At 44.5% G+C, this 12,959-nt stretch overlaps 1 protein-coding gene across 6 annotated transcripts in view; it reads right to left on the minus strand.

The window, feature by feature from the left end:
- Positions 1–12,959, minus strand: part of map7d1a (MAP7 domain containing 1a) — a 163,856-nt gene that overhangs the window by 38,654 nt on the left and 112,243 nt on the right. For all 6 annotated transcript variants that reach the window (XM_069895877.1, XM_069895875.1, XM_069895876.1 and 3 more), the window contains exons 4-5: positions 7,111–7,274; positions 4,683–4,797 (exon numbers count right to left, since the gene is read on the minus strand). In XM_069895877.1, coding sequence (XP_069751978.1) covers positions 4,683–4,797; positions 7,111–7,274 — 279 coding nt within the window. The remainder of the gene's footprint in view (positions 1–4,682; positions 4,798–7,110; positions 7,275–12,959) is intronic.

A 12,959-nucleotide genomic window follows, 5' to 3' on the forward strand; every position in this document is an offset into this window, starting at 1 on the left:
TGTACCTCAGTAGATGTTACAATAAACTAATAGGATTAATGTTAGGAAACAATTCAGTGGTGCTCCCCTGTGTCAGTCGGAGATTCTGCATAAGCCACTTCTATCCTGCCTGCTGGGCTCACTGCCCCTTCAGTCAGTCTGCAGCTCACAGCAGCCTGAGCTCACACACAACTTAAGGGTGGACTTGATCAGATCTGCAATGTGGGGCCAGAAGGAGAACACCATGCCTTTCTTCCTGTGGCAACCTCTTCCACTGGTCTGGGGCTCCAACTCAATTTCCATTGGTTGCAGCAGATACAAGCTTCCACCAGTGGCTCGCAGAGGGTCGTGGGCAATACCCTCTCCAATGATGGAATCATGTGTGATAAACACCACGGCCATCATTTTCACTGGATTTCTGTCCACTTCACAATGTTTTCAAGAGATGCAGTGGATGCACTTCACAAGAGGGCATGATCCAAATGCTAGGCTCCAGGGCCTTCGTCAAACCAAGAGAAAATAAGAAAATTAAGTAGGTTCCTGTTGACTGACCATTTCTACCCATGGATGCTGACTGATTCCTGCAATTCCAGTGCCTGCAGGAAATTCTAATTAGATCTTCTGGTTACTATAATTTAGGAAGGACACAAGATACTTCAAAAAAGCATAGATTGAATTTCCCAGAATAATAGTGGAAGAGTAAATTTCAGTTAGATGGAGATAAGGTTGGTAGTTTCCCTTTGGAGCAGAGAAGGTTAAAGGAAGATTCTACGCAGCTATAACGAGGCATTTTGGAAGAATTAGTGAGAACAACCAGTTTCGACTCGTGACCAGGGAGACAGCAAAAGAGCCAAAGGCGAGATGAGTAGGTTATTTTTTATTTTGCAAGTTGTGACCATCTCATTGAAAGCACGAGTTTCCAGCAAAGCAAATGCATTGGCCTCTGTGATGCAAAGGGTTAAATAAATGGAGCATGATAATCTTTATTCCATGTGCTGGGAATTCCGTTTTCAGATGGATCATTGTCACTTGAGTGAAGGGCGGGAAGAATCCCCAGTTATGTACATCCATGGGATTTTGCTCATCTCCTCCAATTGAAGGGGAAGAAACCGAAGGTTACGTCAGAAAAACATACTCACACAGGCCTGAGGTTCATCTTCCCTGGGAAGTGTTTTATGACATTCCTGTAGTGCTGGGTGAGCTAACAACAATTGTAGTGGGTCTAGGAGGAGGCCTTCTGCAGCCACTATGGGCCACAATGAAAAGAGTGCTTTACACTGTACACAGTGAATGTCACAACCGCAGCTTAAAGATAGGAATGTAGTCCTATCATCAAAACACCTGCGCTGTATCCTTGGTTGTGGGCCAAGAGCTGGGAAGTGGAATTAACCTAAATTCCTTTTTTGGTAGTATGGGCATGATGGACTGAATGGCCTCCGTGCTGTCCATGTCTATGAGCCTACCATGCTGGTGGTGCAATATGAATATTGTAGAAATCTTCTACATTGGAGAAGATGTCCAAGCTAGGACAAAAAGTCGTTCTCTCAGACGCTCAGTGTTGTCAATGGATTCTGGACCGAAATGTCAACCATTCTTTTTCTCCCAATGGTGCTGCTCGAGATGCCAAGTTCCCCTCCAGCAGGTTGTGCTGTGCTCCACATTCCAGTGCCTGCAGTCTCTCATGTGTGTCCCTAGTCTCATTATGTGTGAAGGCCAGAGTTGAACTCGCGATGAAGTCAGGATTGATTCTAGTGTCCCAAGTTTGATTGGGGGTTGGGGAGGTGGGATACTGCTCATCCAAAAGTTGGCAGAGTTTGTGTGCATGGTTTGAAAGGGAGGGGTGGGTTTTGATTGGCCAAATGGTGTTTGCTTAGCCTGTTTTATCCTCAAAAATAAATGACACCAAATTTTCCCAAATCTGGAAACACTGCAACTGGTGAAGGAACTTCAGAAGGAGGAACTTGGCAATAAACATGAGAGAGTTTTGTAAACATACTAATCTTTAAATATGCACGATCTTGTGAGGAGCAAGGGCCTGTCCGCCAGCTTCTTGTCCACTCCCTCAGCTTCTCTATATATGTAATATCTCCCTCTTCCCTTTAGTCACAATGAAGGGTTTAGACCCAAAATGTTGACCGAGCTTTTCTACCCATGGACGCTATCTGATTCGTTGAGCTCCTCCAACAAATCTTCGTCTGTGAGGATGAACTGTTTGTAAAACATCTTCAGACAATAGTCCCCAGTGGATGATCCCACACAGCCTCCAAAACCTGCTTCACCTCTGAGGCCACTTCCAAATTCTCTGTAGGTCAACACGGTCAGTGTAGCTGTTACAGCGCCAGCAGCACAGGTTTGAATCCCGCACTCCCGGTTTGTACGTTCTCCCCATGTCTGCCTGGGCTTCCTCCAGGTGCTCCGGTTTCCTCCAACCGTTCAAAACACACCGGGGGTTGAAGGTCAATTGGGAGTAATTGTGAGCAGCACGGGCTTGTGGGCCGAAAGGGCCTGTTACCATGTTATATGTCTATATTTAAATTTAAAGTCAGTGAATGGCTGAAGAGCAAAGGATCCAGCAAAGGTGTGGTCTCTGCTATACCAGAGCTTTGGAGAGGAAGAACATAGCAGAGATAGCTGCTCTCCCAAATGAGCCAAACCAACCCACCGTCACCTCATCATGTGGAAAATCACCAAGGCACATCCTAAGGACAAAAAGATGGGAAGCACCTTCAACTAGTCCATGAAAGGTCAAACCAACATTCGCCCCTCACCAAACTTACTTGGAGACCCAAGAGTATCGATCCATCAGAATGCCAGTCTCTCCAAGTCACTCAATGCTTATTTCGGCACTATGCCTTCAATGTCAGTGCTCATGATTGGACAGCTCCTCATCAGCCATTGACTGAACCCATCTCTACAAGGTACTAGAGCAACTCCAAGGAAGGCGACCATCACCTTCTCTAGGCAATCAATGCAGCTATTGCTCTCTCACTTTCTTCCTCTCTCCCCTACCTGCTTCGACACCTCCCCTACTCTCTGTCCAATACCCTAACATCTCTTAGCTTCTCCCTAGTTTATTCCCCTTCCATTTTTTTCCTCTCCTTCATTTGCTCAACATCATTTCGTTCCTACTCTAATCACTAGAGTCCCAAACTGAGATGTTCAGACTGATTCTCCACACGGATGCTGCCGATCCTCTGAGTCTCTCATTGTTTGTTTCAAGATTCTGGCATCTGCAGGTTTGGGGCTTCACTCAAATAAATGACTATACTTGTGACTGCTCTCCAAGACTGATCTCCAGTTAGTCACATCTTCCAGTCTCTCAATACCTGAAACATTTCCCCTCTTCAAATACCGACCGCCTTCTCTATAACCTCAACAAATGGTCATTAATTATTATTATAATTCGATGTTTAAAATCCTTAAGTAAGTTTACTTGTCACAAAATATCTCTTATTGTAGAAGGGTACATCTGCGCGCAGACTATCAGGTTATCTCTAATATTCATGCAACCGTGTAAAGAGAACAATTTACAGAGTACACAATTACAATGAGAAGGAAGATCAATCAGCACCAGGCAAAGGGACCATGAGAATACTGTTATGGGGTTCACTCAGGAGTCTAACGGCTGCAGGAAAAGAAACTGCCTTTAAGCCTGTAGGTGCACGCTTTCACACTCCTCAGCCTTCTCCCTGCTTAGGAGGAGGGAGATGAGAGGGTGCCTGGAGTGCGATGGGCCTTTCAGCATGTTGGTTGCCTTTCCTAGGCAGGGTTTAATGCAGATGGTCCGTGGAGGGGAGAGAAGTTTGCGTTATGTTCTGAGTTGAAGGGAGGGAGAGAGAAAGAGGGGAAGAGAGAAAAGCAGAAAGAGTGGCTCCTTTTTGGTTAAAAGGTTTTTAAAAATCTTTACATCTCCATGAAAGCAAATTCCAGCAATTAACTTGACGCTGAGAATTTGAGAGTACATGGCAAGTGCATAGTTTTGATTGTCCAGCACATTTTGCATTTTTAAGCTGGATTTGAACTCCAATTTAAACAAAGGAATTGAAGCAGTGTTCTTTCTGTTGCTGCTACATAGGAATGCTCCAACTCTTGGGATGAGGTAGACCAAATGAAAACCAAGGAAAGAGATTTAGTTCACATCATGTCTGTCTACAGCAGTTGGATTACACATGTTGATGGCTGAACAAATAGCGCTCCCTTCAAACACCACTTGCAAACATCTTTGCCTCCCAAACATTTATCCTCGAATGTGATTCTCCAATCACCTCCCCCAACTCTGTACTTCTATAGAGTACCAGAAGATTGTAACAGATACTAATGAGTGTCAAAGAGAAACAATTACACTGTCCAGCATGGCACAAGGTGGGCTGGGAAATAGAATGAAGATAGAGATTAGACAAGGATAGCCATGCAAAAACATCCATCCCATTGACAGAAAGCAATTTACAGTCCTGAGTAACAAACTTGCACAGCAATCCTATCTACAAACGTGCCTAGTCACACATTCAAGAGATTCACAGACAAATAAGTATGACCACAATGAAAACTGGTTTGCTCCCGAACCAGTTCTCAATACTCAAGTTGGAATCTATGGAGCACTAGAACTTTTACTTGAAAGATTACTTTGGACAAGAAAAATTATTTTACATAAACGTGAATTAATACCCATGGACTCGACTGGACTCCCCATGAAATGAACTCACTCTCTTTATGCACACTCATGTTATGTGGGAGGGCTCCAGCCCAGGACCACCTCTGCTTCCGGATCTCAGCCCACGTTTTCTTGGTTGACCTCTGCACCACTGCTTCATAACGCTCCTGCAGAAACACAATGGGTGAGATGTTTGAGTCAAGGACAGTGCCCAGGACCAGGGAAGGTTGCCAACTCCATCAATGCTCAGGAGCTTCTTTCAAGGAAATGAAGCTATAAGGTTTGAGATACAAGAGCTTCTACGTGTTCATCATGGAGATTTACAGCCCTTCGGCCTAACTTGTCCATGCTGGCTTAGTTTTAGAAACAAAAATTTAGACATACAGCACGGTAACAGGCCCTTCAACCCACGAGCCCATGACGCCCAAATTCACCAATTAACCTACAACCCTCGTACGTTCTTTGGAGGGTGGGAGGAAAGTGGAGGTCCCAGAGGAAACCCTTGCAGACATGAGAGAATGCATAAAACTCCTTGCAGACAGCGCCTGATTTGAACCCGGGTCACTGGCACTAATAGTATTGGACTAACCGTGCTGCTCTGCTAGGTCATTCCACACACCTTCCATCCTTTTGGGGGAAAAGAAACGGCCCATCAGGTCCTTATTAAATTTTTCCCCTCTGTACCTATACTCCCATACCCTGGGAAAAAGACAGTGACCGTTTACCTTGTCCTCGTGATCTCCGAATTTATCTCTCAGCCTCCTTCGCTCCATGGAAATAATTCCAGCCGATCCAGTCTCCCCAACCTTCTGGTGAATCTTTTCTGTACCTTTTCCCAGATTAATGACATCTTTTGGTATCTAGATGACCAAAGCTCACTGATGTCTAGTGACAGGTCATTACAGCTCCTGTACTCAACTCTCCATGCAAATTCCTATACTCAATCCTGTCAAGCATCAGGGTTTCACGACTGGCAGCTCCCTTGCCCAGGTCAGAAATTCAAGATTCAAATTCTGTCCTTGAGAAGGAAGCCCAAAACCTTGAGCAGGTGTTCCAATCCACTCTGAATTCCTTGCTACCTTCACAGGAGAGCCAGCTTCAGACTGAGTCGCTGAATCAGTCGGGCTCAATCCTCTCCACTCCTCTGATCACACTCCCTCCAGGAGTCCCCGATCCACTCTTCTGTCCCTTCTCCTGCAGCCTCAGCTCCTTCTCACCCTTCACTGACATAAATGGCCCTTTCAGAGGGAATACAACTCTCTTGCACTTTTCCCAATCAAATGAGCTGTATTCCGTGCTGCACTGGAGAAACCAAACACAGATCGAGTGAATGCTTTACAGAACATCTCAATTTGGTCTGCACTGGTAACCCTATACTTTCAATTGTCCACCCCACCCCCATTCTGCTCAAGGGGTAACATCTTGGTACATTGCAGCCCTCTAGATTTGATATTAAATCATGGAGTCATATTCATAGAGTGAGAGAGGCCCTTCGCCATGCCACCATTTGCACTAATCCAATATCGATATCTTTTTTATTTATTTTCCACACATTCCTGTTAACTCTCCTCAGATTCTAGCTCCCACCCCCATACTAAGGGGCAACTTACAGCAGCCAATTAACCCACCAGCCACACTTATTTGGGGTGTGGTAGGAAAACCCACTCGATCACAGGGAGAACGTGCAAAATCCACACAGGCTGTGGCCAAGGAAGGGTTCACACTTGGGTTACTGGAGTTGTGAGGTGATGGCTCTTCCCCCTGGGCCACCCAATTTCAGACAGCCAGCTTTTGCTGTTTGCATTAGCAGACATTTCACTTGTAACATACACTCAGTTTTTCTCTCTCAGCAAACACTCCCTGATTTGTTGGTTATTTCCAACCTTCTCTTTCTGCTCAGACATTTTCCTTTGTTCCTTCTTCTCTCCCCCATCCCCCCACCCTCCCAGCCCCCTTCTCTGTCACTTTAAGCTCACTTATTTTCTAATTCCGATGAAAGATTGCCCATCTGAAACACTAACTTTCCCAACAGGCCTGCTAACTATCTCCAGCATTCTCGGTGTTCTTATTCTTACCTGCCATTTATCATAATAACCATTCCAAAACCACATGAATTGGGGGGAAAAAAATGATCTGGTTTTCTCTCCTTGTGTTTAAAATTCTATTTTAATTGCTTGAAATCTAATTAAATGAGAATTGCAAACACTTTTTTGTACAGTTGCCATTTCTAATTAGACTAAAACATAAAAGGTTCATTAAGACCCTTGTTTCTGCGCTCAGCCACTGAATGAACGGTTAATATTGTGTCTCTCCAAAGGAAGCAGATGAGGTCCCGTCCAGTGGCCAACCCAACCCTTTGTGTCCCTCTCTAAATTACAGTCTGAATTTCACAGGAGGCTTCAGTCTCTCCCTGGATCGAAGCCATGACCTATAACTTCCAGCCACAGCCATTCCTGCAGCAATGCTGGAATGATACACACCTTATTTTTCTGAAGCTTTAGTCGCTGCTGCTCCTCCAGTAACGCTCGTCGCTTCTCTATTTTCAGCCTTTGCTCCTCTAACCTCTTCCTCCGATCGTCCATCTGCTTCTCCCGCAGCCTCTTTGCCTTTTCTTCCCTTTCCAGCCATATTGACTTCTTAGAAGCTGGGAGATTGGTCACAAGAAGGGGGGGGGGGGGGGAGGGAGATCGAGGGAGAACAAGATGGGAAAGCAGAGAGAAAGGGAAGAAACAGGGAGATAGAGTAAGGCAGGTACAACAGAGCAGCAAGACAAAGAGTGAGTGAGGCAGAGAGAGTTAGAGAGAAAGCAAGATAAAGAGTGAGAGAGAGCAAGATTGAGAGCGAGATAGAGAGAATGAGAGAGAGAATGAGATAGAGAGAGGTAATAAAATGGGGAAATAGAGACAGATAGTGAAGTAATTGAATAGAATTTAACAAGAGATAAAGAGGACAGAGAGAAAAAGAGAAAAATAGAGAAGGGATAGGAGGAGAGATAGAAAGCAACATTGGTAACCAGACAGAGAGGCAGAAAGATGTAAAATGAGAGACACAGATGGAGAGAGGCAGAGAGAGTTGTGAAAGAAAAAGCAGGACAGAGTTAAAGATGAAAAGAGATAGAGAGCAAGATAAAGATACACAGTAGAGAGGGGGGCAGAAAAGGACAAGGTGGGAGAACAGGGAAACAGAAAGTACATAATGAAGAGAAAGGAAAAAGAACAAAATGAAAGCCAGTGGAGGAGATGGGAGGGAAGACAGGGACCATGGAAGAGAGAGATGGAGATGAAGGCAGAGTCAAAGACAGACGGAGAAGGAAGAAGCCACAGAGTGAAAAAGAATAAACATGAGCAATAAGAATTCATTATTTGAGAACCACATCAAATTGCCCAGATCACTTCCATCCCTCCTGTTCAGTTTGTGGGAACCCCAGATCACAGGGTGAGAGAGCGAAGAATTTATAACAAAGGAAGTGAAACTATCAATCATCCCAACATGAACTCATGGCTGAAGGTTTGCGGGAAGGACGAGAGCAGTAAACAGTAGCACCGTGACCAAAGCCACTCTGCACCCGGAATGGTGGAGGTGGGATGAGCCCGTTGACTGGTTTGTTTGCTGACAACCCTATGACAGCCCAAACCAAGATGGAGCTCGAGAAGTTTGTCACAAGCCCAAGTGGCAAAGAGGCGTAATTAAGTAAGTCGTTTACACGAGAGGCCTCTTAGTTATAGATGGAGTTGGGTGGACAAGTGGCAGATGGATCCAACGATATTGGATAAGAAGATACAGAATCCCTGTGGGTAGAATTAAGAAACTGCAAGGGTAAAAGACCCTAATGGGAGTTGTATACAGGCCTCTGAACAATAGCCAGGATTTGGTGAGCAAATTACAGTGGGAGATAGGTCAATGTTACAATACTCATGGGGATTTTAATATGCAGATTGTTGGTGTTGGATCCCAAGAGAAGGAATTTATAGAATGCCCTTGGAATGGTTCTTTAGAGCCTTGTGTCTGAACCGACCAAGGAAATGACAATTCTGGATTGAGTGTTGTGTAATGAACCAGAGTTAATAAGGAACCCCTAGGAGGCAGTAATTGTAATATGATGGAATTCACCCTCCAGTCTGAGAAGGAGAAATTAAAATCAGAAGTGTTAGTGGGGAAAAAAAAAGGAGATGGCAGGTATGAGCGAGGAACTATCTAAAGTTGATTGGAAGTGGATACCAGCAGGGAGAATGGATGGAGCAACAGTGGCTGGAGTTTCTGGGATTAACTTGGAAGGCACAGAGTAAATTCACCTCAAGGATGAAGAAGTGTCCCAAAGGAAGGATGATGCAATGGTGGCTGACGAGGGAGGTCATAAAGACAGCAGAAAAGCAAAAGAGTGTGTGTACACTATGGCAAAAATTAGTGGGAAGCAAGAGGGTGGGAAGCAAGAGGGTGGGAAAGCAAGAGGGTGGGAAAGCAAGAGGGTGGGAAAGCAAGAGGGTGGGAAAGCAAGAGGGTGGGAAAGCAAGAGGGTGGGAAAGCAAGAGGGTGGGAAAGCAAGAGGGTGGGAAAGCAAGAGGGTGGGAAAGCAAGAGGGTGGGAAAGCAAGAGGGTGGGAAAGCAAGAGGGTGGGAAAGCAAGAGGGTGGGAAAGCAAGAGGGTGGGAAAGCAAGAGGGTGGGAAAGCAAGAGGGTGGGAAAGCTTTTCAAAGCCAGCAGAGGGCAACTTAAAAAAAATGACAGAAATTATGAAATACGAAGGTAGGCTAGCCAGCAATATAGAAGAGGATGCAAAAAGTTTCTTCAGGGACCTAAAGAGCAAAAGAGACCTGAGGGTGGGCATTGGACCATAGGGTGAGGGGACAACAATGACAAAGAAACGGCAGACGAGATTAATAAGTATTTTGTGTCTGTCTTCACTGTGAAAGACGCCAGCTGCGTTCCAGAATTCCGAGAGTGTTAAGGGACAAAAGTGGGTGTAGTTGGCATTACCAAGGAGAAGGTGCTGGAGAAGTTGAATGGATTGAAGGTGGAGAAATCACCTGGACCAGATGAACTACACCCTGGGTTCTGAGAGAGGTAGCTGAAGACATTGTGGAGGCCTTGGTGGTGAATTTTCAGGAATTGCTAGATTGTAGAATGGATCCAGAGGATTGGAAAATTGCAAATGTCAACTACTCTGAGGCCTGCCAAAACTCAGTAAATAATAGCCTCAACAGCCTGATTGGCACAATGTTAGAATCTATTATTAAGGATGAGGTTTCCGTGTTCTTGGAGGAAAATAGGCAGGTCAACATGGTTTCCTGAAGAGGAAATCTTGCCTGACAAATCTGTTGGACAGTAACAGGAAGGACAGATATAATAGAGTCAGAGGATGTGGCTTACTTAGATTTTCAAAGGGCCTTTGACAAGGTGCCGCACATGAGGTCGCTAAGGAAGATGAGAGCTCATGGCACTTCCAGAAACATATTAGCATAGATAGGTTGATTGGCAGAGGCAGTGGGAATAAAAAAAGCCTTTTCTGGCTGGCTGAAAATGACCACTGGGTTCAGTGCTTGGGCTGCTTCTTTTCACCCTGGTCAGTGATTTGGATGATAGATTAGATAGCTTTGTGGCCAATTGTGCAGATGAAACAGTTGGTGATGAGGAAGCACCAAGTCTGCAGAAGGACTTAGACAGGTTAGGAGATTGGGCAAGGAGATACATGGAGTCCAGTGGAGAGAAGTGTATGATCATGCATTTTGGTGGAAGAAATAAAGGCACAAACTATTCCCTAAAGGAGAATAGTTTCCCTCCTTCAGAGAGTGACCCTTGTCCCTCTCCCCAGCACTTCTCTCCTACCCTTCCACCTGAATCCACCCTTGACTTGTGCTTCCTCCCTCCTCTCTCCCCCCCTTACCCACCCACCCCTCTGCCCACCTTTTTATTCTGGTGCCTGCCTCTTTTTTTGCTTTTACCTGACAAAGGGCCCAGGCCCAAAACATTGGTTTCTCCTTACTTCTGATGGACGCTGTGTGACCTACTGAGTTTCTCCAGCACGTTTGTGCTCACCCTCCAACTGCAGGCTTTCTTCCGTGACACCATCCCACTCTAACAGTTAATGAAACTTTACTGCATTTCAATTCATAGTTTTTCACAGTATCAAACATTGGAGAAACAAATGGGTTATCAGTCAGAGTCCTAGGCTTGAGTGCTGAGCACGTCATTCCAATCCAAAGCTGCCTGGCCGTTGTCATCCTTGACAGCATTCTGCTCGAGAAATTTTGTGAACAAGCAAAAGAGCGAGATAGAAAGAATGAGATAGAGAGGACAGGCTTTGGGTTGGCTAAACACAGGATACTGCCTGAATTTGGGTTGACACAGGGACACAGCTGTAAGACTGCTGCCCGCCAGGGGCAGACACCCAAGTTCATTTCTTATCTCGGATGCCGCCTGCATGGTTTGCTTGTTCGCCCTGTGACTGCACCTACCACATATCGAGGATGTGTGGGTTGGCAGGTGAACTGGACACTGAAAATTGCCCCTGGAGACATGCAAGGGACTGCAGCTACTGGATTTTGGAGAAACAACCAATCTCAGCTTCCGTGGGGGAAATTAATGGTCAACATTGCAGGCTATATCAGGATGCCAAATGTCCCTAACGTTTTGGGAAGTGGTGGAATCTGAAGGGCTGGGTGTTGAGGAGGACATGAAAATGGGATTAATGTAGGTTGATGGTCACTACAGACTTAATGAGCTGAAGGGCCTATTTCTATGCTGGTATTAATCTATTAATTGTTCAGTTGGATCCCTCTTCTCCACTTCCTCAAAATATGTCCAACTTGCTCAAAGTTTCTCTTTTTATAGTGCAGTGCTGGAAGAGAGTGCCATACATTGAGTCAATGCCATACACAGTCTGCTGAACATGGCTCTGGTTTGAACTGGGGCTTAGATAACAAGAGGCTCTGTTCTCCACGATCAGTTAAATACTTTAAAGGGTTTATTCAACATCTATTAACCTAATGTGCTGAGGCCCTTGAAAGCTACTTCTAATTTATGAAAATGTATTTTTTTAATTAGTTCTTGTTGCTTAATGAAGTCTTCACTTCATGACAATCACATAAAAAATTCATGAAGTGAAGCCTACCGTCTACCATCGATAAATTATTCCTTAGCAATGAACTGTGCAGAGAAATCAGGAGTTAGATGTTAAAAGTTGGGGGTAAGAAGCCAAAAGTTTATGTTGTCCTGCGAGGTTTTGTCAACCCATAGTTAAGCTTTAGGCCGATAACTAGCCTGACTTCTGACATCATTTTGGCATCCTCCAATATAATCATTCCATCAACGTCCTCACCATTTTCAAGATCAAAGAGATCAAGGACAAGAGTTTCCCTTTGATTATTTATTCTTTCTGGAATATCAATATGGATACCATCCTAACTGTTGGAGATGTTGTAGATAGTGTAGAAAGTTGTCATTGGTTACAACTGAATGTAGACAGGGTAAAAAGTTGGGCAGAGAAATGGCAGATGGAGTTCAATCTGGATAAGTGCGGTGATGCATTTTGGAAGGTCAAACTTGAAGGAGGAATATTGGTTCATGGCAGAGTGGAGGTAGAGGGAGATCTTGGGGTCCAAGTCCATAGACCCCTCAAGGCTGCCACACAAATCGATGGGGTGGTTAAGAAGGCATATGGTGTGTTGGTCTTAATTAGTTGGGTGATTGAGATGGGTACTGCACCTCTACAAAACTTGGGTTAGAACAGACATGGGAGTATTGCATTCAGTTCTGGTCACCATATTTCAGGGAGGATGTAAATGCTTTGGTGAGTGCAGAGGGAGATTTATCAGAATGTTGCCTGGATTGGAGAACATTTCACATAAAGCAAGGTTGACAGAGCTGGGGGTTTTCTCTTGGCAGTGATAGAGAATAAGAGGTGAACCAGCAGATAATATAGGGTTATTGGTATGAGATTGGGAAAAATTAGATTCCTGTGTATGTTTCCATAGATGGGCTGAAGAACCTGTACTATGTTCTATGCTCTAAACTTCTGAGGAAGCAATAGCGAATAATCTTCTTGATCCACTGTCTTTCAGTTTCAAATGAGCAACTACAATACAACTTGATGATCTTCAGGCCCAATTCAGATTCAGCTAATAGTCAATCACATTTCAACTGTAAACCAAGCCAGGCACTTATGGTGAATTCCCTTCCAAAAATATCTTATTTTTTCCTATATATATTACACACAACTTCCCCCCCATAAAAATTCTACATCGGGAAGTCACTTGCATTTATATTATATCAGCATTTATTATTATCCTTTGTATAATCATATTTATAATTACAATTAGTCTCTACATGATCCA

The sequence above is a fragment of the Narcine bancroftii genome, chromosome 8 (genome assembly GCF_036971445.1).
Source record: "Narcine bancroftii isolate sNarBan1 chromosome 8, sNarBan1.hap1, whole genome shotgun sequence".
In the NCBI taxonomy this organism is placed as follows: Eukaryota; Metazoa; Chordata; class Chondrichthyes; order Torpediniformes; family Narcinidae; genus Narcine; species Narcine bancroftii.